General features: G+C 51.2%; 1 protein-coding gene across 1 annotated transcript in view; it reads right to left on the reverse strand.

Annotated features, from left to right (window-relative positions):
- adamts16 (ADAM metallopeptidase with thrombospondin type 1 motif, 16) overlaps positions 1–27,648 on the reverse strand; it is a 359,351-nt gene that overhangs the window by 163,568 nt on the left and 168,135 nt on the right. The window contains exon 12 of the mRNA XM_072509492.1: positions 9,808–9,956. Coding sequence (XP_072365593.1) covers positions 9,808–9,956 — 149 coding nt within the window. The remainder of the gene's footprint in view (positions 1–9,807; positions 9,957–27,648) is intronic.

Below are 27,648 nucleotides of genomic sequence, written 5' to 3' on the forward strand. Positions count from 1 at the left end.
CCTCCCCGGCACGGACGCCCCCATCCCCCTCCCCGGCACGGACCCCCCATCCTCCTCCCCGGCACGGACCCCCCATCCTCCTCCCCGGCACGGACCCCCCATCCTCCTCCCCGGCACGGACCCCCCATCCCCCTCCCCGGCACGGACCCCCCATCCTCTTACCCGGCACGGACCCCCCATCCGCCTCCCCGGCACGGAACCCCCCCCCATCCTCCTCCCCGGCACGGACCCCCCGTCCTCCTCCCCGGCACGGACCCCCCCATCTCCCTCCCTGGCACGGACCCCCCCCCCAACCTCCATCCTCCTCCCCGGCACGGACCCCCCATCCTCCTCCCTGGCACGGACCCCTCCATCCCCCTCCCTGGCACGGACGCCCCCCCCATCCTCCTCCCCGGCACAGCCCCCCTCCCCTCATCCTCCTCCCCGGCACGGACCCCCCCATCCCCCTCCCCGGCACGGACCCCCCATCCTCCTCCCCGGCACGGACCCCCCATCCCTCTCCCTGGCACGGACCCCTCCATCCCCCTCCCCGGCACGGACACCCCCCCCCAATCCTCCTCCCCGGCACGGTCCCTCCTCCCCCATCCTCCTCCCCGGCACGGACCCCCCCATCCCCCTCCCCGGCACGGACCCCCCATCCTCCTCCCCGGCACGGACCCCCCATCCCTCTCCCCGGCACGGACCCCCCATCCACCTCCCCGGCACGGACCCCCCCATCCCCCTCCTCGGCACAGACCCCCCCCCGGCACGGACCCCCCATCCCCGTCCCCGGCACGGACCCCCCATCCTCCTCCCCGGCACGGCCCCCCCATCCTCCTCCCCGGCACGGACCCCCCATCCCCCTCCCCGGCACGGACCCCCCCCCCCCATCCCCCTCCCCGGCACGGACCCCAACCTCCTCCCCGGCACGGAGCCCCCATCCTCCTCCCCGGCACGGACCCCCCTCCTGGCACTCCCCCGGAGCCCAGGCCGCTCTAACCACCCCCCCCGCCGCACACACACACACACACAACCCGAGACACACCTCTCCTCACACATTCAGACTGCGGCCACACCGTCGCCTGCCCAGCGGCCAACCCTCCAGGCCGTCACTCACCTCCGCGCTGCTCCAGGTTCACGCCGATGAAAAGGAGGTTTGATTTACGTCGACGTGAACGGTCATCACGTCGACGGGACTTCGGCCCATCCGGAAGGGAGAATATCGGCAGGCCGAAAATCGTCTGCCTTGCGCAGACCCATGACATTCTCCGCGTCAGCGGCGCCATTAACGCCCCGCCGACTTTTCTCCCTTCGGAGACTTCGGCAACCGGCGGGGGCGGGATTCACGGCGGCCAACGGCCATTCTCCGACCCGCTGGGTGGGGTCGGAGAATGCCGCCCCAGATACTGATTAAACACGTAAAGCAAATACTTTTCTTTCTAATGCCATGGACCTAGAAATTGGACATGTCCTATGGATCTACAATGGAGCAGTGTTTCAATTTTGGCCATGTCTGTTAATCCTCACTGTTAAAACGACTTCTGCTGTCAGAAAGGAAACACTTTGAAATAGTTTTGCAAGGCCCCACTGCACATAGTACTGTTCTTCATTAATTATTTGTCAATTCAATGAAATTCCATCATCTCGTTTGCTAAATTCTATAAACTTTTTGGATTGCTGAGCTGGGATTTGTAAAATACGCTCAGCCACTTGTATTCATCTCGTAATTTGACTGTGAATGATTCACTGATCATCGATCATAATGTTCTGTCAACGGCTCGTGGATTATACACCTTACGTTGGATGTTCTTAATCTGCTATCGATAAAAACTCATTCACAAATTCAACATACTCAAAAACAGAAAATGCTGCATAAAAATTCACAATTTATACTCAAGTTCTGGAGAAGCTAGGTAAGTATGAGATAGAAAGAAATAGAAGGATATGCTAACAGAGTTAGATGAAGTAGGGTGGGAGAAGGGTCGTGTGGAGTATAAATGATGGCATTGACCAGTTGCAACAAATGGCCTGTTTCAATGCTGTTAATTATCTAATTCAATGTAAAATATTTTCTCTACGGCTTCAAATAATTCATTGTCGCTACTCAAGAGTAAAATAATAACCCCTGCCTTTTGGAATCTTCTTCTGTGTCATGACTGCCTTGCCCAATTCAGGGTATTATGTTTAATATTTTTTCTCAACTAACAGTGAGTTCGTGGAGCTGGAGTTGGGGAGGAGAGGGGCCAGCGCCCACTGTGGCGCATGGATGTGGGACTGCTGGCGGATGAGGAGGTCTGTGGGCGGGTCCGGGGTTGCATTCAAAGGTACATAGAGGCCAAAGATAATGGGGAGGTACCGGTTAGTGTGGTTTGGGAGGCGCTGAAGGCGGTGGTCAGGGGAGAGCTAATCTGAATCAGGGCTCATAGGGAGAAGAGGGAGAGGATGGAGAGGAAGAGATTGGTGGGGGAGATACTGAGGGTGGATAGGAGATATGCAGATTCCCCTGAAGAAGGGTTGCTGAAGGAGCGCCGGAGCCTCCAAACGGAGTTTGATTTGCTGACTACGGGGAAAGCCGAGACCCAGTGGAGGAAGCTGCAGGGGACAGCGTACGAGTATGGGGGGAAGGCGAGCCGGATGCTGGCGCATCAGCTACGTTGGAGGGAGGCGGCGAGGGAAATTGGAGGAATCAGGGATAGAGGGGGGAACACGGTGCGGAGTCCGGCCAAAATAAATGAGGTCTTCAGGGATTTCTACGGGAACCTGTACAAGTCAGAACCCCCGGAGGGGGGGGGGGTTCTGGCCACTAGGATTGAGGATTGTGTCCCGGGAGTGATATATGAGGATCAGACGGGGTAGGCAGTTGAATGCAAATGTGTGGAGGCTCCTGAATGTGATCATGATGGCCTCGGACGGGGGGGGGGCACTGGTGACAGCATCGTTGCCGCTACCACCTAGGTGGTACACCACGAGCCCGGTGGTGGCAGCAACACTGAGGATTTGGGGGCAGTGGAGACGGCACGCGGGGGGGGGGGGCTCGGTTTGGTCCCCGATATGGGCCGACCATAGGTTTGTACTGGGCAGGATGGATGGCGGATTCCTAAGTTGGCATCGGACGGGAATTAAAAGGATGGGGGACCTATTCATTGATGGGACTTTTGCCAGTCTGAGGGCGCTGGAGGAGAAATTTGGGTTACCCCTGGGAAATGCCTTCAGGTATATGCAGGTTAGGGCGTTTGTGAGGAGGCAGGTAGGGGAATTCCCACTGCTGCCTGCCCGGAGGATACAGGACATGGTGATTTCTGGTGTGTGGGTCAGAGAGGGTAAGGTCTCGCCGATTTACCAGGAGCTGCAGGAGACGGAGGAAGCCTCGGTGGAGGAGCTGAAGGGCAAGTGGGAGGAGGAGCTGGGTGAGGAGCTGGATGAGGGCCTGTGGGCGGATGCCCTGGTCAATGTTCACTCCTCCTCGTCTTGCGCCAGACTCAGCCTGATCCAGTTTAAATGGTACATAGGGCGCATATGACAGGGGCGAGGATGTGTAAGTTCTTTGGGGTAGAGGACAGGTGGGTGAGGTGTTCGGGGAGCCCAGCAAATCACGCCCATATGTTCTGGGCGTGTCCGGCACTTGAGGGGTTTGGAGGGGCTTTGCAAGGGCTATGTCCAGAGTCTTGGATACTCGGGTAAAACCGAGCTGGGGGATAGCAATATTTGGGATATCAGATGAGCCTGGAGTGCAGGAGCCGAAAGAGGCCGGAGTTCCGGCCTTTGCCTCCTTGGTAGCCCGGAGAAGGATCTTCCTAATGTGGAGGGACGCGAAGCCCCAAAGTGTGGAGGCTTGGATCAATGACATGGCGGGGTTTCTCAGGTTGGAGAGGCTAAAGTTTGCCTTGAGAGGGTCTGTGCAGGGGTTCTCCAGGCGGTGGCAACCGTTCCTAGACTTTCTCGCGGAACGTTAGGTGGAGGTCAACAGCAGCAGCAACCCGGGGAGGGGGGGGTGTTTCTTGTTTTGGTTTACGTAAGGGGCGTTTGCCTCATTTTTGTTCTTAGTTTGTTAGATAGTTTAATGATTAGAGGATTAAGTTGCTTTGTGTGTTGGCGTAATGCCCTTTTTATTTCTCTGTTGTATATTTTCTTTCCTTTCTTGAGTGTTCTGTAAAAATTTATTGAAAAATTTTGAATAAACATATAAAAAATTTTTTTTAAAAAAAACTAAGTGAGTTCTCCATCAGCATCTACTTTGTGTTACATTGAAAGTAATCTTTAAATTCTCCTTGCTATTTAATAAGGATCCTCCTGTTCAAACCAGGGGCGCGATTCTCCGCTCCCGCGACTAAGTGCCCACGCCGTCGTGAACGTCGTCGAGGTTCACGACGGCGAGAAACGGCCCTGTTCTCGACCGATTCAGGGCCCGAAAATGGGCTAGGAGCGGGGCCGCGAGAAACTCGGGGGGGGCGTGTCGCGAAAGCGGCGTCGTCAGCGCGAGCCGGGCATTGGCGCCGCATAAAAGCGTCATCCGCCGCGTAACTGGCGTCACCCGCGCATGCGTGGTTTCCCCCCACCCCCCCCCCCCCGAGGCCGCCCCACAAGAAGGTGTCGGATGGATCTTGCGGGGTGCGGAGGTCCTCCTTCAGAGAGGCCGGCCCGCCGATCGGTGGGCAGATCGCGGGCCAGACCCCTTTTGAGTCCTACCCCGGTGAAAGAACCCCCCTCCCCCCCCCCCCCCCCCCACAGGCCGCCCCCCCCCCAGCATTCCCGCGCTGTTCCCGCCGGCAGCGAGCAGGTGTGGATGGCGCCGGTGGGAAGCCGTCGTTTTGGGCAGGCCGATCAGCCCAGCCGAGCCGGAGAATAGCGGGTGTAGCGGAGAATCGGCATTTTGGGTGTCCAGGGCGATTCTCCAGCCTGCGCCGCGTGGAACTCGACGGGACTGTTCTCGCTGCTTGGGTGAATCGCGGGAGGGCGTCGGACTGGTGTCGCGGGGAAAAAAGGCGTGCCAGGCGATTCTCCCAACCGGCGCAGGAGCGGAGAACCGCGCCCAGGATACCCCCGGCAAGATGTGCCATTTAGTCTGGCCTCCGGACACCCCCAGTGAGATGTGGTGCTTGGTTTGGCCTCAGTGATGACACATTTTGATGGACTGTTTTAGATTCCCGGGATTTAACTAACCCTCAATGTGGATTGGTGTTGGCTGTTCCAGAATGTTCTGCAAAGAAAGGCAGACCCTATTTTAACATAGATTAACATAGAATTTACAGTGCAGAAGGAGGCCATTCGGCCCATCGAGACTGCACCGGCTCTTGGAAAGAGCACCCCACCCAAGGTCAACACCTCCACCCGATCCCCATAACCCAGTAACCCCACCCAACACTAAGGGCAATTTTGGACACTAAGGGCAATTTAGCATGGCTAATCCACCTAACCTGCACATCTTTGGACTGTGGGAGGAAACCGGAGCACCCGGAGGAAACCCACGCACACACGGGGAGGATGTGCAGACTCCGCACAGACAGTGACCCAAGCTGGAATCGAACTTGGGACCCTGGAGCTGTGAAGCAATTGTGCTATCCACAATGCTACCGTGCTGCCAGTTCCAGTTTGAACTCAAGAGCTGAATGGTCTTTTAAATGTCTCTGTCTCAGAAAAGGTAGAACTCTCTCTAATATTTTGATTGGTGCTCACTCCAGATAAACAGAGCAGCCTTTTTTTTCTCTCTATCCAGCTGGTGAGTGTTTAATGCCTGAAGACAGAGCCATAGGGAACTTTCTGGATTTCTCTCCCTGTAAAGCATCCAGACCGCACTAAGGCCACGTGGAAGCTAGTTTTCTGGTACTCTGTTTAACTGAGACAAACCGTTGGTCAGTCTGCTGAAGCTGTCAACAGATAAGAATTACACAGGCCCAGGGCGGCATGTGGCACAGTAGATAGCACTGGGACTGCGGTCCCGGGTTAGAATCCTGGCCCTGGGTCACTGTCTGCGTGGAGTTTGCACATTCTCCCCATGTCTGCATTGGCTTCACCCCCACAACCCAAAGATGTGCAGGTTAGGTGGATTGGCATGCTAAATTGCCCCTTCATGGGAAAAAAAAATAATTGGGTACTCTAAATTTAAAAAAAAGAATTACACAGGCCTGGAGCGGTTCTTTTGGTTGACGGCTCAGGTTCATAAAAGTGAAAGTGACTCCCCAGCGGAATTCTTACAGCCTGAGAGTTCTGATTGAATGCACATGCCAGAAGATCCAAACCAACTGGTGGTTTCAACAGTCCACGTCCCAGGGAGCTAGCCGGCTACAATGACTTCGATTTCAGCAGCAAGGACACTCATCTCTCCTTCTTCCATTTAATCCCCATCATTTTCCCCTTTTCCCGTGTGTGTGTTTGAGTAGAGGGTGGGATGGTAAAAGGGAGGTAAGTAATCGATTAGCTGGCTGATATGCTATGATAATCAATGCACGTTTTATCTCACAAACAAAGTTTTTTGTGTTTCACTTACAAATCTGGTGCCTGTAAGTCATTGGAGCAGTCAAGGGTCAAATATCTCAGAAACTATATATAAATTATTGGTTAATTGACTTGTGTTGGGACTCCGAGGCCTGTGGGACTGGAATTGACTGCGCACTCACCCAGGGTGTTGTAACAATTTGAAACCGAGAAATCAGTTGCTGTTTTGTCACACACTACTTCTCAAACATTTCAGAACAATTCTGCAAGCCTGAATTGTGCACAGACAATTCTGCACAGACTGAAGCCCTGACAAGAGAATTAAGTAGTTTAAAACAAAGTAAGACTTGACCTATTCTAGTTGCTGATAGTAAAACTTGCTATCTTGTAAAAATCAACAGTACCTTCACCTAGGCAGCTGTTTTGGACATCATCATAATGCTTTTAGCTTTCTTTTATCAAAAGCGTGATAATTTACCTTTATTGGAGGAAACACTATAGTAGCCACCTCAACAGAATTGTCAAATATTTTATGTGGCAGAAGAAAAAATGCCAAGTAATGTCTTTAGCAGTTTGAAGTGGAGTCCTTTTTAAATCTGTATCATGCCGTTATGTTTTCTAGACAGATATTAGTGGAAGGTCTGGCAGCCACATCTGATTCCTCTGGAGTATTAGTGTCAACTGGAATTGTATGTTGTGTTGGACTTGAGACAGCTATGTTAAGCAGTGTACATGACTGCAGTTAAGCAGGGAAAACATTGCCTCAAGGTCACTTTAAGACTTGGTTAGAAGATGTGTCACTCAGCTTCACACCCATCTGGACAATGCTGAGGCTCAGCAGATTTCTGCCTAAAGTTGGAAAGACTGTACGAGTTATCAAGGTTCTTAACACGTTATCTCATGCCACATGTGTCAGCTGTGAATGTTGCCTGACCAGTGCATCTTTCAAGGATTGATCTGAAGCGAGATTCCTGTTTAAACTTGCTCACTTAAATCTCAACCGGGAGGCATGCATTTCTTATAGCCTGGTTGTGAACAGACTGAACTCCCTGATCATGGCAAATTGAGACCTTAGGACTAATTCTAAACTTTATAGACAAATAAAGCATTAAACCTGGATTTATTAGATCACTGGAACATAACTGTAAAAACAAAATTAAAGACAGACTCAACTTCCAACAGCATGCCAGTGGGCATGCAATGGTTTTAATTAATACCATTGCTAGAATTTATAAATTACATTGTAATCTACTTAATTATTGTTCCAATAAAATTTCAGAAATATCTCCATTCATTATTGTTAAGATCTTTTTTGATTGTCACTGCACATAATTTTATAATTTCATCCTTATGCTACATATCTGAATTCCTCAGTTAGGTTGGGGTATTTTTGATCACATCAGACATGGGGCGTGATTTAACGGGACAATAATCCGTTTTGTAACTCTCGCCTGCAGCACCGAAAAGCATCGCGCTATTTAGTGGGACTTTGCTGTATTTTTTAACCTTGGCGAGGAATATCCCACCAAGGCCGTACTTACCTCATTTCCTGAACTGACACGCTTAACTCGCCAGTGCAGGAAGATGACTTGTGGATCGGGGTGGCACTTACAAAATGGCGCCCCGATTTTTTTGACCCGCCTCAGATGCCCCACCGTGGCCTCCGGACACCCCTAATGCACCCAACTTACCTCTTGGGGGGTCCTTGAACGCCCTCCGCACCGCACCTCTTACAGACAAGGCACCCCTGGGCCTGATCCCTGCCATGGACAGCCTGCAACCTGACCATCTTCGCACTGCCAACCTGACAGTGCCATGGCCAGCCTAGCAGTGCCACCTGGGCACCCTGGCAATGCCAGGATAGCACTGCTAGGGTGCCCAGGTGGCATTTCCACGGTGCCTGGGTGCTAGTGCGGGTGCCAGTGTACCACCCTGATCGATTGATTGTAAGTTCACCTAGGGTCGCCCAAAAGGGCACAAAGCTCCCTGGGATAAAAGGTGCTGCGTAACCCCTAACTCGCTCTCTCGACAGCAACCAACAGCGGTGACCCTTTACTGGTCGAAGAAGAGGAAGACAATCCGCGTCATCGACGGAAGGACCAGAGCCAAGGCCAATGACGACCAGCCTCAGACTATCAAGACTGCCAGATCGTGGACTCCAGATAAAGGCCATATTTGCCCGGTATTTGCCAGTCACTTGAAAGTTAAGTTATGGGGCGAAATTCTCCCCCAACGGCGGGATGCCCGCCGACTGGCGCCAAAGCCGGCGCAAATCAGACGGGCATCGCGCCGGCAAAAAGGTGCGGAAGTCTCCGCATCTTTGGCGGCCTAGCCCCAACATTGAGGGGCTAGGCCGACGCCGGAGGGATTTCCGCCCCGCCAGCTGGCGGAAATGGCGTTTGTTGCCCCGCCAGCTGGCGCGGAAATGCGGCGCATGCGCGGGAGCGTCAGCGGCCGCTGTCAGTTTCCCCGCGCATGCGCGGGAGCGTCAGCGGCCGCCGAAAGTTTCCCGCGCATGCGCAGTGGGGAGATTCTCTTCCGCCTCCGCCATGGTGGAGGCCGTAGCGGAGGCGGAAGGGAAAGAGTGCCCCCACGGCACAGGCCCGCCCGCGGATCAGTGGGCCCCGATCGCGGGCCAGGCCACCGTGGGGGCACCCCCCGGGGTCAGATCGCCCCGCGCCCCCCCCCAGGACCCCGGAGCCCGCCCACGCTGCCTGGTCCCGCCGGTAAATACCAGGTTTGATTTACGTCGGCGGGACAGGCAGTTTCTGGGCGGGACTTCGGCCCATCCGGGCCGGAGAATCCAGCGGGGGGTCCCGCCAACCGGCGCGGCTGGATTCCCGCCCCCGCCCAATCTCTGGGAGCGGAGACTTCGGCGGGGGCGGGGGCGGGATTCACGGCGGCCAACGGCCATTCTCCGACCCGGCGGGGGGTCGGAGAATGACGCCCAAGGTCTTGCATGTAAAAACTTTATAGTTCAACATATATGTGTGTGATTGGAATAACCTTAACTTTGTGTGCTAGCCAATAAATTATATTATTATATGAAACAACTTGTGGTCTCTTGTCTATCCTATATGGGTTAAAGACACAACTGTGGTTTAGGCACAACAAAATATTCCTCATTAGCGAACGATTGTGGTAACGGGAAGTAGGGTTGAGCTTCATGCGATAAATGTTTCACTTCGTCAGTTTGCACTAGCCTTTGCAATGTTGCACTAGAGGGTGCTAACCACCTCCACCCATAACTCCACTTTCAGCCACTTATGCTGATTCACCAGAAGACTCTGCTTAACTTGTGGCAAAAAGTTGCGAGAACCCACTTGGGATTTCCAGGCCACTAAGTTCTCAAGATACCAGGGGGGAAAAAAACGACAATAGAGAGTGCTGCTTTACCTCGGATTTGTACACTGACGTTCTCTGTTCGTTACTCCTCCCCCACAGGTCCTCGAACAAGGTGACCACATTGACCAGTTTGACCAACGACCATTTATAGGCTTTGGTCCTGAATCCCCATGCTTCACACATTGTCCACGGCGGCACCACTGTATCACAAATAAAAGGTAGAATTGAAAACTGGCTAAATAATTACATTATTAGCAGTCAGTGATACAATCCATTTAGCCACGAGTGATTTAACTACAGGATAACATTAATGTTTAACTTGATAAATAAAATTAGTGGCAGATAAGTTCTCAGCTAAATATTATTTAATGTATTATGAAATCTCCTGCAATTTTCCTCACGTTAATCAAAATATATGGCTTACAAATTGAATCTTGTGTTTGATTAGCAGGTGTAAAATGGGTATTTAACAGTACAATACGGTGGTTGAAAATGCTTTGGCTGCTGTAATGGTTAGGGCTCCTCTGTATGTTTGCAGAATCCATGCCAAAAGCAGGCTTCAGGCTCTCTATTTGGATAAGTAAAACTTAATGGCTGCTCACCGACCCCCACCCCTTTGCAAAGCTGATTGCACATACCCACAGCATGTGCCTGCATGCAGTGATAATTCTTATCAGGCACTTGCTGCCTAAGCCGACAGTTCTTAAAAGGTTGGAAAGGTTGGTTTGATAAAGTTGAAAACAAAATGCGCTTATCATGGAGCTAGGAGGAACAGAAATATCCCCTCCACCCCATTCACCTCCTTATTTTCTTGCTCTCCCTCTGACTTTTAAGGATATACACTGACATCAGAGCATGTCAATTTTGATGCCTCCCCTGAACCGGTGAGCTCGCTCTGGGACATGACTGGCACTTTGAGCCAGTAATAATAAATTAAGTCAGTGGAGCAATTTGCTGTGGTCCTGTGGCCTCATTAGTAGCATGCAGTGTCTGCTGCATTAGGATCGTGCACCAATTTGGGCACAATCCAAATTCTAGGCCATGTTTTCCATGTATTACAAAAATGTCTGTGGGTTATGCAACTCACCCCCTTCATATGATCCCCTATCACCTTCCCTCATCTTTTTAAAATTCCTCACCATTGACATATTCATATCGCCATGTGTTATGATAGTTTGACTTGAGCATGAGTGATATCAACATCGGCTGATCATACATATATTGACCTGCCAGATCACCTGACATCTGGTGTTACAAATGGACCAGTTTATACAAGGTTGCAATATAGATTCCAATTCAGAAATGCTACATGATCGAGCAATGGAATTTCATACCTGCTGATGTCAAGAACTACTGAAAAGATTTACAGAAACATTACTGGACCTTACGTTTTTCAATAAAGGTTTCGATAAAACTATTTCACAAATGTAGACAGAAGGTCTACCGGGACTACAGCTATATAGGGTTTTTTCCCATCGCATCATGATTGGTGATGGACCATTCAGGAGTTAATGACTGGGGCATTACAGAATACAATGATCTAGGTCACAGGACAATAGCTGATAGTTTTTTTCCAGATGTGAGCTACCTTCTGAAATCAATGTGGGGAGAGAAATCAGGGCCGGGATTCTCCAACCCCGCACTGGATCAGAGAATTGTCAGTGGGGGGGGCGAGAATCGCGCCACGGCGCCTGACGCTGGCTCGCCGATTCTCCTGCGCCGATTTTCAGGTGCCCGCGAGAGGTAGGACAGAGGAGGATATTTTATCCCTCTTCACATGGTCGTAACAGAATGGTACTATAATTCACCAATCTCTTCTGTCATTGTACCATCTTGAACTCTAGCTGAACACCCCTTGTCCTTCATAACTTTGATGTCTGAAACTGTCTGCTTAACCCATATCCCACCATATGGATGGCTGTCCCTGACGGTCTTCCTTTTCATCACATTCTTCCAATCTGGCTGATTGCTTCTCACTCTTGGCCTGTCTAATGTCCCAATACTATCTCTTCTTGGAATGGAGTGCCATTCACCTCAGGTTGAGTCCAAACTATCCACCCTTTGGTGCTGTGATGCTTATTTCCTTCATTACCAGTGGAGTTCTCCATCTCCTTGCTCTTGATTCTTTACCACTCACACACCATTCACTCTCACGTCAATCTGACTGAGCTACATTTCCTTGATTCAACCAATGTATGTAAATGATGCACAGAACTTTCAGCTTTCAGGGCTATGGAATAGGAGAAACAAGTTGTGTGTATAAATGTCTGGCAGTCCAATGTCATCCAGTTTAGATTCCCGCCAAAATTGGAAATTCTGACAGATTATATTTTCTGACAGATCTCTGACCAGAATTTTAGTGAATGAGCTAAAAATTAATTGGTATCCATTATATGGTGTGTGTGGGGGAGGGGGGGGGGAATAATTTGCCTGTGCTTGTCCCTGTTGAGCAGGCAGTAAGCAAACTTTGTGCAGCCCCCTTCATTCGCACAATTTTATAATCTTTATTATTGTCACAAGTAGGCTTATATTAACACTGCAATGAAGTTACTGTGAAAATCCCCTCGTCGCCACATTCCAGCGCCTGTTCGGGTACACAGAGAGAGAATTCAGAATGTCCAAATTACCTAACAAGCACATCTTTCGGGCCTTGTGGGAGGAAACCGGAGCACCCAGAGGAAACTCACGCAGACACAGGGAGAACGTGCAGACTCCACACAGATCGTGACCCAAGCCAGGAATCGAACCTGGGATCCCGGCGCTGTGAAGCAACAATGCTAAGCACTGATGGAGGAAATGATGCTGCACATCATGTGGTATAGAATTTACAGTGCAGAAGGAGGCCATTCGGCCCATCAAGTCTGCACCGCCCTCTGGAGGAGCACCCAACTTAAGCCCACACCGCCAGTCTATCATGTAACCCAGTAACCCAATTTTTGTTTCCATGGTTTGTCAGAGAGTGCATGCAAAGACTCTGCTTCCTGTAAGTCGACAGGACTTTATCACCATGGCTTCACTATGACTGAGATGCCCAGTTACGGCCTCCTCTTGGCCAAGATCTCGCAATGAAAGTCACTGACAACAACTATTGCACAATATCTTTATACATCCAGTTGTATGAATCAAAAATGAGCTATTCACCCTCATGCACTCTCTTTGTGTTGTTTTTCTGCGCACTTTTGCCTTGTCTGCTGCTGCCATACCATGTTTCCCCAGAGGCTGCAGCACGGCTGTGGATGACTGCTGACATGCACTCGGGGAGACTGATTATGGTCTTTCAGGATGACCATGTACAATCCTGGGCGTTGAGAGTCTGCCTTCAGACTGCAACCGGGTTGGCTGGCAGCCGTGCTGAGAGGCATCAACATTGGCAGAGTCGCAGTGGTGAGATTTTGAATGCTGTCATGCTGAGAGATGGGCAGCAGGTTTGTCTTCCATGGAGCCACTGCTGCTCCCACAGAGCAATTACAATAATCTATCGCAGGACAGGTTTTGGACTGCTCTTGAGAGTGGACTTGCCCTTCAACACGGAGATGCACAGCCATAATGGCAGCATCCGAGTCTGCATAGCCACAAGCATCAATCTCAAGACCTCTGCCTGAGCTCCACTGCAGTACAAAGACTTTGGGTGGATTCCATTTGTCTCAGTTTGCACAGCAGCACATCAGCCTCCAGTCGCTGCATCATGGTTGGGCCTGCAAGTGTTGTCATGAAGTTGGCCACAATTTGCTGACTGGAAAGGCTGGTCTTTAAGCTCTGCGTGATGCCCTTCACCAAGTTTGGGCAGGACTCCAGCCTGCTCCTTGACAGTGACAGGGGACTCTCTGATAGGCTTGCCAATGCACCTAACATTTTTGTTTGTGTACACATTTCCATTCCCCATCTGATTCCACTGCAGCAGAACTTGTCTGCGGCCTCACTCTCTGATGAGCTGGCACATTGGACCATAGAACCCCAACACTGCAGAAGGAGGCTATTTGGCCCATTGAATCTGCACCGACCCTCTGAAAGAGCACCCTACCTCGGCCCATTCCCCAGCCCTACCCTTGTAACCCCATAACTACACCTAACCTACGCATCTTTGGATATTAAGGAGCAATTTAGCACGGCCAATCCAGCTAACCTGCACATCATTGGACTGTGGGAGGAAACCGGAGCATCTGGAGGAAACCCATGCAGACACGGGGAGAAAGTGAGAACTCCACACAGTCACCCAAGGCCGAAAATTGAAGCCGGGTCCCTGCTGCTGTGAGGTAGCAGTGCTAACCACTGTGCCACCCACATGAGCCACCGTTTCACCCTGGCCTGGCTGCAGCTCATACTCTAAGGTACTTGTATTGCCAGTATCTAATCAGGTGGCTCAAATGTGAGATAAAGATGCTTCCTCATCTGTGGTCTAATGTTATTTTCTCTCTCTCTTTCTCCTTTTCTTTCCTCTTCTCTTCTCTCCGCTCCTCTTCGCTCTCTCTCGAAAACATAAGGTCAACAAGGGAAAGCTGGACTGAGGTTCTGGGCAGAGTTTAATTCGGGAGCCACTGCAGCTTTCACTTCATGCCAGCTAGAAGGATGAGGGTAAAGTGGGAGTTGAGGAAGGGCATAAAGACAGTAACTATCATCTTGAATGATCTCAGCAATGTTGACTACTTCGGGTGTGGCACGACCCAGTGGTTAGCACTGCTGCCTCACGTCGCTGAGGACCCAGGTTCGATCCTGACCCTGGGTCACTGTCCACGTGGAGCTTGCACATTCTATCGTGCCTGCGTGGGTCTCACAACCCAAAGATGTGCAGGGTAGGTGGATTGGCCATGCTAAATTGCCCCTTAATTGGAAAACCTTTTAAAAAATGTTGGATGCTTCAGGCTCTGTTGTAGCTGGCCACGGTAGCATTGTGGTGAGCACAAATGCTTCACAGCTCCAGGGTCCCAGGTTCGATTCCCAGCTTGGGTCACTGGCAGTGCGGAGTCTGCACATTCTCCCAGTGTGTGCGTGGGTTTTCTCCGGGTGCTCCGGTTTCCTCCCACAGTCCAAAGATGTGCGGGTTAGGTGGATTGGCCATGCTAAATTGCCCTTAGTGTTCAAAATTGCCCTTAGTGTTGGGTGGGGTTACTGGGTTATGGGGATAGGGTGGAGATGTGGGCCTGGGTAGGGTGCTCTTTCCAAGAACCGATGCAGACATGATGGGCTGAATGGCCTCCTCCTGTACATAATTCTATGATTCTACTTTATGAAAAAAATATATTCATCAAACATTAAGGAACACATAGTAAACTTGGCTAAAAGCCCAGAAACCCATTGGCCTGTTGAAATACCTGAGCTCAAGGGAAAACATTGCTTAAGAGACAGCTTTGGCTCTCTGATCTATCCTGTCAATTTCACACTGTTTGCACAAGATAAAGAAGTTTCAACTACATGCAATTTCAGCTGTTGAAATTTTAAAGGGTCTGGAGATTGACATTTTTATTGGGCTGTAGTAAAAAGGAGCTTTTCTTTTCGAAGTGGAAAGTTATTATTGAATTATTGTTTTTCAAAGCCTTTTGTGAAACACCCTAATTCATGACAGGGGCCATTGGTTGGCGACAGTGTGTAGTAAGGGGGGGGGGGGTGGGGGAGAAAGGGTCATGGGTGGCTTTATCATAGAATTTGTTCATAGAATTTACAGTGCAGAAGGAGGCCATTCAGCCCATCGAGTCTGCACCAGCTCTTGGAAAAAGCACCCTACCCAAGGTCAACACCTCCACCCGATCCCCATAACCCAGTAACCCCACCCAACACTAAGGGCAATTTTGGACACTAAGGGCAATTTATCATGGCCAATCCACCTAACCTGCACATCTTTGGGCTGTGGGAGAAAACCGGAGCACCCGGAGGAAACCCACGCACACACGGGGAGGATGTGCAGACTCCGCACAGCCAGTGACCCAAGCCGGAATCGAACCTGGGACCCTGGAGCTGTGAAGCAATTGTGCTATCCACAATGCTACCGTGCTGCCCTTTAAAGGGTGAGTAGAGGCTATGAGGTGACATGGTGGGGTATGGGGAGCGTGTTTGGGAGGGGCGGGGGGGGGGGGGGGGGGGGGATGTTGGACGATGAGGGTTGGAGGGCCTGTCTTTATTTTTAAAAACCTTTTAAGCAGCCTGTCTCTGCATCTGGCAGCCCCCGGAGCTGCCTCCGAACCTTTTCAAGGGACGGCAGCTTAACTCCAGCCCACGCTTGTGATATCATCACAACCACCATCTCCCTCTCTTCCCACCCCCCCTCCATAATTAAAATCCCACCCTTTAGCCCGTAGGCATGCAGGGTGAGGTGGAAATTTTCCCGATCCGGTTACCTGTCTTGAGGTTGAAAATCCAAGCCTTGATTCCATGACACAGTTGCAGTTGTACTCTTCTACCACTAGATGGCACTTCTCACTCTAACCCTCTCCCAACTTCCTGGCAATTTTCAGAGGCTGCACGCAAAATTGTGCTTTTTCTTTAGCCAAGTCTTTAAGCTAAGTGAGGGGGTTAACAATTTAGTTTTTAAATTCTAGTTTCAGGATAACAGCCTCTCTTCATTTTAGGGCTCAACCCGTCTTTAGCCTCCTGCCACTCTGTAAAATGTTAATTCACCATACCTGGTCATGATATGGACCCACGAGGGACCGTCCATCTCTCGCTGGAAATTGCTGCCATTTTAAAATTCACTCAGTCTTTGGGCAATAATATATATACATATCGTCCTGCAAATCTCTAGCCACTTATTTCATAGAATCATAGAATCCCTACAGTGCAGAAGGAGGCCATTCGGCCCATCAAGCCTGCAGTGACCCCTTGAAAGATCACCCATCCACCTTGCTCTATCTTCGTAACCCCATAAACTAACTTGCACATCCCTGGACACTAAAGGGCAATTTAGCATGGCCAATCCACCTAACCCGCACATCTTTGAACTGTGGGAGGAAACCGGAGCACCCGGATGAAACCCATGCAGACATGGGAAGCACTGTGAGGCCGGAATTGAACCCGGGTTTCTGGCACTGTGAGGTAGCAGTGCTAACCACTGTGACACCGTGTCACCCTACTTAGACCATAAGATATAGGAGCAGAGTAAGGCCACTCGGCCCATCGATTCTGCTCCGCCATTCAATCATGGCTGATATTTTCTCATCCCCATTCTCCTGCCTTCTCTCCATAACCCCTGATCCCCCGATTAATCATGAACCTATCTATCTCTGTCTTAAAGACACTCAGTGAATTGGCCTCCACAGCATTCTGCAGCAAAGAGTTCCACAGATTCACCACCCTCTGAGTGCACCAATTATTTGCACCCTACTTGGGCAGCATGGTAGCAGAGTGAGTAGCACTGTTGCTTCACAGCTCCAGTGTCCCAGGTTCGATTCCCGGGTGTGGTGCTCAAAGAAGAATTCATCAATATTCTCTGGTGAGATCTGAACTGAATGATTTCTTAGATGGGTAGGATTTTCAGAGCCGGTACTATAAGTATGAAAGTCAGTGTAGTGAGAATGGGTCTCTCAGATGAACGGTAATAATAATAATAATAATAATAATAATCGTTATTGTCACAAGTAAGCTTACATTAACACTGCAATGACTCGATGGGCTGAATGGCTTGCTTCTGCACTGAAACATTCTATGACTATGACAATAAAGTTACTGTGAAAAGCCCCTAGTCGCCACACTCCAGGCCCTGTTCGGGTTCACTGAGGGAGAAATTCACCTAATTACGTGTCCAATTCACCTAACAGCACGTCTTTCGGGGCTTGCGGGAGGAAATTGGAGCACCCGGAGGAAACCCACGTAAACACTTGGAGAAGGTGCAGACTTCGCACAGACAGTGACCCAAGACGGGAATCGAACCTGGGAACCCGGAGCTGTGAAGCCGCAGTGCTAGCCACTGTGCAACCGTGCCGCCCTTATTCCAACCTGCCTCAAAACTCTGTCCGAAAGCTGTGAGGGATGGACGGGGCTGGGTGCTGTAGCCACCTAAAATGGCTGATTCCCGATTAATTTGGCCCAAACCCAATTTAAAATGGCTAACCGGAAAGGCTGATGGGAAAAGCAGCCAACAGGACACAAACGGACAGCTGCAGACAGAATAGCATATTCGGCTCTGGGGAAGTCGGCCCAGATCGATACTCAAGACCATTAGCAGCACATCAACCCAGACATCTGCAGTTTAATCGGCTATCCCCGGGAGCAATTGCAACATATTAGCAATTGAATGCCGGGCCAGACCTGTCGGCGCCTGCAGTGGCCGAAACAAAGACAGGTTAACGACCACCCCCCCGATCGAGGAATCGCCCCGTTATTGGACGTATCGAACCCAGTGATTGGGAACAAGTCCAATCACTTGGGACTCAGGGTCAAGGGGCGCCCCAAGAGGCGGGAAGCCCCGGGACCCTATAAAGTAAGGGGCCAAGTTCAGATCTCGCTCTCTCTCCCTTCTTCTCCTGCTCGATACCTTCGCAAGAACATCAACCAGAAACAGTAAGTTTGACTCCAGCGATCGCTACCCGATAAAGACTCCTAGCCATCGACCTGTATCAGCCTTTTTGAATCCCGCGGGCCAGATCCGATTCGATAAGCCATTCGTTTCCCTGACCTGGTGGGCCCTTCCTAAAGTTAAGTATTGGCCAGTAGTGATAGGTTTCTATATAGATAGTAGGATTATTGTGTAAGCATTACCTGTTGTATATAATAAATGACCGTTGATTTCAATCTTACTAAGCGGTGTGCTGACTTATTAATCATAACTCGAGCTTGAACCACGTGGCGGTATCAGAAAGATACCTGGCGACTCGTGAGCAAAGGTGACATAATCAGAGCTAATAAACTAAGGCTAAAAAGAGCAACAATGTAGAGAGTGTGAGGGGTGGGGGTATGTGGTGAGTTGGTGGTGTGGGTATTGGAGGATGGCACAGGGCAGGGCCCCCAGAACGAATGTTCCACCTGGTGTCACCCTCAGAGGCAGCAGAGAACGGGGCCAGAATGTGAGGACGCCTTGTAGGACCGGTTACCCAGTGAATGACCAATCACCGCTCACCATCTCCATCACCAACCCCACCCCCCAAAGAATATATGGACAGATGAGATGGAATGGCCAGCACACATGCAGGGATCACCCAAGCGGACAGTAGAAGGTGATCCTGAAGTCAGTAGTCGGACTTTGTCAAACGACGAGGAGCACCAGAGCTCATGTCACAGTGAGTCGCCTTACCCTCAGTTCTGTGGACAAGGCCCACTGATATTGCCTGCCCAGGACCAACACCCTGTAGTGATGCTAGTATGACCCTCGGAGGGTGAGGATCCGCTGGGGTTGTGGGATGGAGTGAAGGGAGGAGGGATAGGGGACGATGTGAGCGGCTATGGGGAAGGGGGTACCACTTGGAAGGGCGCGGGGGGGTGTAGATTATGGGGAGGTGGGACAGGGTGGCGGAGCTGCTGGTGGCCAGGCCTCCTCATAGGACAACCTCATCACCTCCAGATTTGCCTATGTGTGGCGGCTCTATGGCGCACATTGGGAGGCTCAGGCCCAGGCTCCATGTCCGGTTCTGCTGTTCCGACGCCAGGATGTGATTCTCTGGCGGCTGGAGAATCGGCGCCAATCGCGCCCATGCGGTCGACGCGGTGTCGGTCAGGGACCGTTGAAAGAGGCGATTCTCCACGGGCGACCGGCCGAACTCCCGGCGGCATGGTTCACATCTGGTACCACCCGACGGGAGCTCCGACCCGTGGCCACGGTGGCGGTCCTGGTGGGGGTTGGGGGGAGGGAATGTGACTTCGGGGGAGGGGGGGGGCTTCAGCGGTGGCCAGGCCCACAATCAGGGGTCACCGACCGGATGGCCATTGCGGTCTTGGGAGGACCTACCTTAATCCGCGCGGGCCCACTGTCGCCGGTGCCCACGCCAAGTGGGCCACCGCGCACATGCGTGAACCCACCTGCGGCCGCCGTATGCATGCACGGCCGGGCAGTCTGGACAGTAGAGCCCCGCCGGCAGCCAGAGCTACGGGACGCACGCTGGGGCCCTGCTAGCCCCCCGGAAAACGGAGAATCACCCCGGACTCTCGAGGAAAAAGTCGAGTGATTCTCGCCCGTTTTCCAGCGGGCATGGGGACTTAGTCCCAAAACGGCAGAATTCCTGCCTTTGTTTCCCCAAGTGCCATGGAATGGCATGTCGGGGTCACTCCTAACACCAGCGGGAATCACTCTGGTTCCTCCGCTGGTGGGAGCAGTTTGGCTCTGGGACAGAGAAACCCACCCATTTTCACCCACGTCACTACTTTATTTAAGTTTGCAGGAAGAGAAAAGGTTAAAGAAAAACCTTCATGCCTGAACAGATTTTTAATACATTTATCAGTCACAGCCCAGATTGTCTAATACGTCAGCTGTATTGGCATCAGTTCACACTTGAAAGCCAAATTGCAAAATTTCCAAGTTAATACAATGTACAAATTTCTTATCATGTCACAGAATAATGCAACCTTCATAAAATCATACAGCACAGGAGGCAATCCAACTATTGTGTCTGTACTGGCTCGATGTTGTTCTATTTTTGAAAAAGTGGCAGGAACAAATATGAGGTAATGCACAGAGGTTACCATTTGTCCCAAATGTTAAAAATAACAGGTGCTTTGGCTGAAGAGAGAACTGATATTAAACCAAGTGTAATGTATCCAAGGTGCTGATGACGTAAAGTTAGGTGGGAATGTAAGTTGTGAGGAAGGTGCCAAGGATTTAGATGGGTTATGAATGGGCAAGAAGATGACAAATAGAATATAATAGAGGCAAGTCTGAAGTTACCCAGTTTGGAAGGAAAAGTATAAAAGAACAATATTTTTTAAATGGGGAAATGTTGAGTTTTCATCTGGGTGTCCTTGTACTTGAATCACAAAGTTAATATGCAGGTACAGCAAGCAATTAGTAAAGTTAATTGTGTGTCAGACATTGGCCGTGATCGACCTGCCATGTTGCGGCCAAATGGAGACATGACGCGACCGGTAGATGCCGGGAAACGCCTGCCCCGGGCTTCCCGACAGCTAGTATGCCGCACAAGATTTAATTAGATCTCATGAGGCAGTGCGATCAGAATCCTGCCCACAATGGGTGGTACCCAGTCCCATATCTAAACGGGGAACTTAACTGTGCTGATCCTGGATCTAACCGGCTCCCGCACCTACCAGCCAGCCCAGCCAGGCGCCTCTTAGTATTGGTCCACACAAACATGGACCAAGCGGAACAGAGAGTGTCCCAGACCATTGGAGGACCCTGGGCAGTCAGAGATAGGACAGGCTGAACCTCATGATATCTTCTGGCCCACGGACACCGTGGCACTGCCAGGCTGGCACTGCCAAGCTAGCAGGAGCACTACCAATGCGACAGTGCCAGGTGCCCGGGTGGCACAGATAACGGTCAGGGCCTGAGGGGACAATGCCCATGAAAGGAGGGCGGCGGGGTATGAAGGGTAAGAGAGTGCAGGGCAGATATGAAGGAGGCTCTGGAAGGTAGGGGTGGGTGAAGGGTGAGGGACCTGGAAGAGAGTATCCCAAAAGAATGCATGAAAAGGGGTGCCCCTCAGGAACCCCATAGCAGGGTATCAGCACTTGGCTGGTGGGTGGGGGTGTGGGGGACCCTCATGCCCACTCAGAGATTGTGGTACACCATTAAAAATGGTGGCTCGATCTCGGAGGAGCCGGTCTGGCGAGCGAGTTCAGCCCCCCAGTGATGAAAATAGTTCCAAGTGTGGGCTCGCGTGGAGAAAAACGCTCCAGGGCCCAAAACAGTGACTAAGTGTGGTTAGATAGTGGTGGGGAACCCGCCGACAGAGCTGGGCTGAAAGGCCCAGCCAAACCCGCCTGAAACGACACTTGGAAACGTTGCAGTTACATCGCGCCCTTTAGTACAAGGGAGTAGAATATGAGTGGAGTGGTCTCAATACAATTGTATGAGGCCTTGGTGAGACTACACCGAGAGTACGATGTACAGTTTTGTCTCCTGAGTGGAGGAAATTTATACTTGCCATTGATGCAATGCAACAAATGTTTTACCGATTCCTGGGATGAGGGATTTGCCCTATGAGGAGGGAGCACGTACATACAGCCTATATTCCCTGGAATTTAGAAGACTGAGGTGTGATTTCATTGAAACATATGGGCCTGAACTAACAGCCTCGTCGTGCTCAAGTCGGGATGCAACGAAGCCATTAAATAACAAGAGTGGCCTCTCGTTGATTTGCGACATTCTAATTAGATCTTGCGAGACGTTGCGATCTGGATCTCGCCCTCACTCAGTGGGGCAAGATCTGCATATTTAAGAGAGCAGTTAACTTCACTTAAATATGTCAGTGCCGGAGTATTCCTTGGCCCGGGATCAAATGCCTGCACCTGGGAGACCTCGCTGTGACGCTGTTTAGTGCTGGTCCACAAAAATGTGGACCAGGCGTAATGGTACGGAGGGGAAGGGGGTCTCCCAGACAATCAGGTGGTGGGGTTCTGGGCAGAGTGATACCCTAGCACTCCTGCTGGCACCTGGGCACCTTGCACTGCCACCTTGGCATCCTGGCACTGCCAGCCTAGAAGGTTTAAGGATGGCAGGTTGGCACTGCCAGCATTCGGGACCGGGGTGCCCTTATGAGGGTTGGTGAGGGGGGTGGATGAGGGGGGGCTCGAAGAGCCCCTAGCAGGTACATTTGGGGGGTGGGTGTCCTGAGGCCGCAGTGAGGGAGTCCAGAGGTCAAGGAATTCGAGGCATCATTAAAAATGCCGTCCAATGTCTTCTTGCACTGACAAGCTGAGTGCAACCTTGATGGGATGGTTCCTCACCAAAGCCATAAAAAAAAACTGAGAGCCGTTGAATAGTGCTAAAAATGGGACTTTGGGCACAATTTAACTAAACAAAAATAGAGTCTGTTCTGGGCGGGATTAACGGGGCCGTTCCCTGCAGCGCTAGCGAACGACATGTGGGAGTCTTTCAAGCGACAGTTGATTAGGATTCAGGAAAGTAACGTTCCTGAGAGAACAAAGGATAAGTATGGGAAGTTTAGCGAGCCTTCGATAACGAGGGATATTGTGGCCGGGATTCTCTAAAATCGCGGCTAAAGTGTTGACGCCTGAGTAAACACCAAAGTGTTTCATGCCGGCGTCAATGGGCCTCCTGGCCCAGCGGTTCCTTGGCCCACAGGTGGCCAGCACTGCGCCGGAGTGCTGCATGCAGCGCCGGCGCAACACAGGTGGACAAGGTAGTCAAGAAAACATACAGGATGCTTGCCTTCATTGGACGGGGCATAGAGTATAAAAACTGGCAAGTCACCCGGGGGTCTCTAATCGCCTGGGAGACCACCCCCCCCCAGTGCCATTTCGCCTGGCCCCCATTTGTGGGGATGAGTGCTGAACAGTGCCAGGCTGGGGTCTCCTCGGCGAGGCTGCTAGATACCGGGTGGCCGTTAGATCTGGTGGCAGTATTGCAGAGAGAGATTTTAAGCTCTTTTAACTATGAGAGTCTAGGTCTGCCCATTGTGGGCGGGATGCGGCCAGTAAATCGCACCCTCTATTTTTCCTGTTGAATCGCACCCATAACATTCTTCAGGGGCTTGATAGGGTAAATTCTGGAAGTTATAGTAACCCAGCTTGGAAAATCTAGGACACAGTGTCAGAATACGGGGTTGGCCAGTTAGGACCAAGAAGGAGGAGAAATTATATTCGAGAGTTGCAAATATTTGGAATTCTCTATCTCACAGTGCTGTGTATGCTCAGTCATTGAACACATTCAAGATCAAAATAGACTTTTGTATGCCAATAGTAATATGACCATAGTGATGCACAGAGCTTAGTTATGCACACAGCAGGTACTGAGTCGAATGTTTTACTCCTGTTCAAATTTCTGCCCCATGGCACCAAGCTCTCAGGTTCGATCCTGGCCTTGGGTCACTGTCCGTGTGGAGTTTGCACATTCTCCCAGTGTCTGCGTGGGTTTCAACCCCACAACCCAAAGATCTGCAGGGTAGGTGAATAGGCCACGCTAAAATTGCCCCTTAATTGGAAGAAATGAATTGGGTACTCTAAATTTATTTTTAAAAAGGTGTGCACAACTTTTGGGTTTGTCATGAATGGAGCCTAATGCCAGATGTTAGATTTTTCTCAAGTTTATCCATTCAGATAGAGGAATTTCTTTGCATGCTTGTCTTTAACACAAATAAACACACAGAATAGAGCAGAAGCAAAATATCAGAATTCGTTACCGAATTGATACAAAAAAATCAGACTGAATAACGGGGCTTAGTGGGAGTTAAGACTAGGGGCGTCATTCTCCGACCCCCCGCCGGGTCGGAGAATGGCCGTTGGCCGCCGTGAATCCCGCCCCCGCCGAAGTCTCCGCTCCCGGAGATTGGGCGGGGGCGGGAATCCGGCCGCGCCGGTTGGCGGGACCCCCCGCTGGATTCTCCGGCCCAGTCCCGCCCAGGAATTGCCTGTCCCGCTGACGTAAATCAAACCTGGTATTTACCGGCGGGACCAGGCGGCGTGGGCTCCGGGGTCCTGGGGGGGGGGGGGGGGGGCGCGGGGCGATCTGACCCCGGGGGGTGCCCCCACGGTGGCCTGGCTCGCGATCGGGGCCCACCGATCCGCGGGCGGGCCTGTGCCGTGGGGGCACTCTTTCCCTTCCGCCTCCGCTACGGCCTCCACCATGGCGGAGGCGGAAGAGACTCTCCCCACTGCGCATGCGCGGGAAACTGACAGCGGCTGCTGACGCTCCCGCGGATGCGCTGGGAAACTGACAGCGGCCGCTGACGCTCCCGCGCATGCGCCGCATTTCCGCGCCAGCTGGCGGGGAAACAAACGCCATTTCCGCCAGCTGGCGGGGCGGAAATCCCTCCGGCGTCGGCCTAGCCCCTCAATGTTGGGGCTAGGCCGCCAAAGATGCGGAGCCTTCCGCACCTTTGGGCCGGCGCGATGCCTGTCTGATTGGCGCCGACTTTGGCGCCAGTCGGCGGACATCCCGCCGTTGGGGGAGAATTTCGCCCTAGGTTAGCAATGTTTTGGATGGCCTCGTGCATATGGAGGGGCAGTGTGAAGACCAGTCAGTGGCACATTGGAATAATCAAGCTTAGAGGTAACAAATGCATGAATGATGGTTGCAACCGCAAATAAGCTGAGACAATGTTGAACTTAAGAGGTGAAATAGGCGGTCTTAGTGATGGCAGAAATAGGAGGTCGTAAGCTCATCTCAAGGTCCAATCTGACAAAAAGGTTGCAAACAGTCTGGTTTTGTCCCAGACAGTTGGCAGAAAGAGGGATGGAGTCAGTAGCTCGGGAACACAGTTTGGACAATGGCTTCAGTCTTCCCAATATTTAACTGGGGGAAATTTCTGCTCATTTAGTACTATAACCATAAAAAAGTACTTCTGTATTTGTAGGAGTAAAATACCTCCAAGGAACCCTGGGACTTCAGACATACGTCATATTTTGATAACCAGCCAACAAGTACTTGACTCCTCAAAGTGCTTAAAATTGAAACCTGGCGTAGATGGCTTACTAATTATACATCCATTTTGCTCATTTGTCTTTCATTTCATGCCAAGAAAAATCATTGCAGCTTTTGCATACAATTAACCTGTCACTTAAAAATTATAATCGTGTTGCTCGTTGCTAGAATTATTAAAAGTAATGCAAGCACAGCAACACTCACTTTGATGTTTTGGCAAATTACCATTTTTGAGCATGACATCTACTTTTAAATAGTTTCTCTCTGGAGAATGTTGATAAATATATTAAAATACTGTGTTACCAATTTCTTTTCTTTTTTGTTTAAAATGTGATTTATTTCTCGATTGATTAATCTTTTAAAAGATCCTCAGTTTCATATATTCCAGTCCAAAGAGATAGTCACTAACGATGCCTTGTCTCATACTTAGACTCTTCTGACTTTAGGCCTTAAGAGCAAAAGATATAGGGCACGACCTAACAGCCACCTTGTGCCCAACTTGGGCTCGCAACAAGGCTGGTAAAATCTCGTGATTGGCCTCTCATCAGATTTGCTCGGCTCGCCACGCCTCACGTGATCTAACAGGATCTTGCGAGACGTCGCCATCTGGATCCCACCCACAATGGGCAGGATCTAAATTTGCAAAATGTGTGTGCAAGTTAGGGACAATTAAAAATGTCTTCACTGGCTCTAATCAGTGCCTGGGATCAAATCCCCAGCCAAGCGCCATTCAGCACTGGTTTCCACAAATTGGGACCAGGCGGAATAGCAATTGGGGGGGGGGGGGGGGGTCCCAGGCGATCGGAGGTACCCAGGTGGTTGCCACTGGGCAGGGTGGCACCCTGGCACTGCTAATTACTCTTTGGCACCTTGTGCCACAGTGCCAAGGTGGCATTTTGCCTGCGCCTGAGATCGGGCATAGTTGTGCATGCCTGTTTGAGGTGGGGTGGGGCGGGGGGCGGGGGGCCTCGTGGACCCCCCAACAGATAAGTTGAAGCGTTTAGGGGACTGCGTTGGGAGATTCGAGAGATCGTGGCGTCATTTAAAAATGAAGATGAGTGCGGCCTCAGTAGGGAGTTCGCTGCCAAGGCCCGAAAAAGCAACAGAGTTCCATTTGATATCGGGGTCATTTCCCAATGCGGGAAACAACCTGCTAAACCCGGCCACAATGGGACTCTTTTATTCATTAAATCGCACCCGTGATATTGAACCAAATTATCTACTAAGAGACAATGACAGCACACCAACATTGATTCATGAGCTGATGCCAGCAGCCGCCCGATTAATATCTAATTACCACATAATTCCAATAGTTAGTGAAAACACAGAAAACTGGGATTAGCAGGTCAGAGCCCATAGGCGGGACTCTCTGACCCTTCGCAGCGAAATTGCGGCTGGTGCGGGGGCGGAGATTAGCCGTTCACCTGGAAATACGGCGCGACGGCGTTTTCGAGATTCTCCGCGGGCCCGCCAGTCGCGCACGCGCAGTCGGCGCGGCGCCGGTCGGGGGCCATTGGAAGAGGCCCCCGCGGCGATTCTCCGCGGTCGACCAGCCGAGTTCCCGCTGGCGTGATTCACATCTGGCACCACCCGGTGGGAGCTCGGACCTGCGACCGCGGTCTCTGACTCCGGGGCGGGGGGGGGCCTCAGCGGTGGCCATGCCTACGATCGGGGGCCACCAATCGGTGGGCAATCGCGATCTGGAGGGGGACCTATCTTACTCCGCGCGGGTCCGCTGTGTGGGTCCGCCAGGTCGGCGGCCCCCAGCGCCGAAGTGGGCCGCTGCGCGCATGCATAGACCCGCTTACGGGCGGCGTGCGCATGCGTGGCCGTGCTGTCTGGACAGCAGGGCCCTGCCGGTAGCCAGAGCTGCAGAGCGCACGCTGGGGCCCTGCTAGCCCCCTAGAAAATGGGGAATCACCCCTGACTTTGAGGAAATGGTCAGGAGTAATTCTCGCACGTTTTCCAGTGGGCGTGGGGACTTAGTCCCCAAAAGGGAGAATCCCGCCCGCTATTTTTAAAAATATGTATATTCTCTGTGTTACTATAAGAGTATGTGTAGTGGCTATACATTGCTAACAATTTAAAATAAATGTTGACGTTTCTTTATGTCTGTTAATTAAAACCCTCTCATCAGACCATAATCGTACAATGTAAGGCGGTCTACAATAGATTTTAAAAAACAGCCATCAACAGAAGTTGAATTGAAACACATTAACAACATCAGCTATTTGGAGTTAATTTGACATTTAAAAAAATTATGCCGCTTCTCATATTCAAGCAGGCACATAAATAGCAGGGGTAAAAAAATACCTTTAGCATATGCACAAAACAGATAGCAATGGGTTTTACATATTAGGGTATAAATGCCCAAGTTGAATTTTACCCTCAACAATTCTGTAGAGGCTTACAGAACT

The sequence above is a fragment of the Scyliorhinus torazame genome, chromosome 6 (assembly GCF_047496885.1).
Source record: "Scyliorhinus torazame isolate Kashiwa2021f chromosome 6, sScyTor2.1, whole genome shotgun sequence".
Lineage (NCBI taxonomy): Eukaryota > Metazoa > Chordata > Chondrichthyes > Carcharhiniformes > Scyliorhinidae > Scyliorhinus > Scyliorhinus torazame.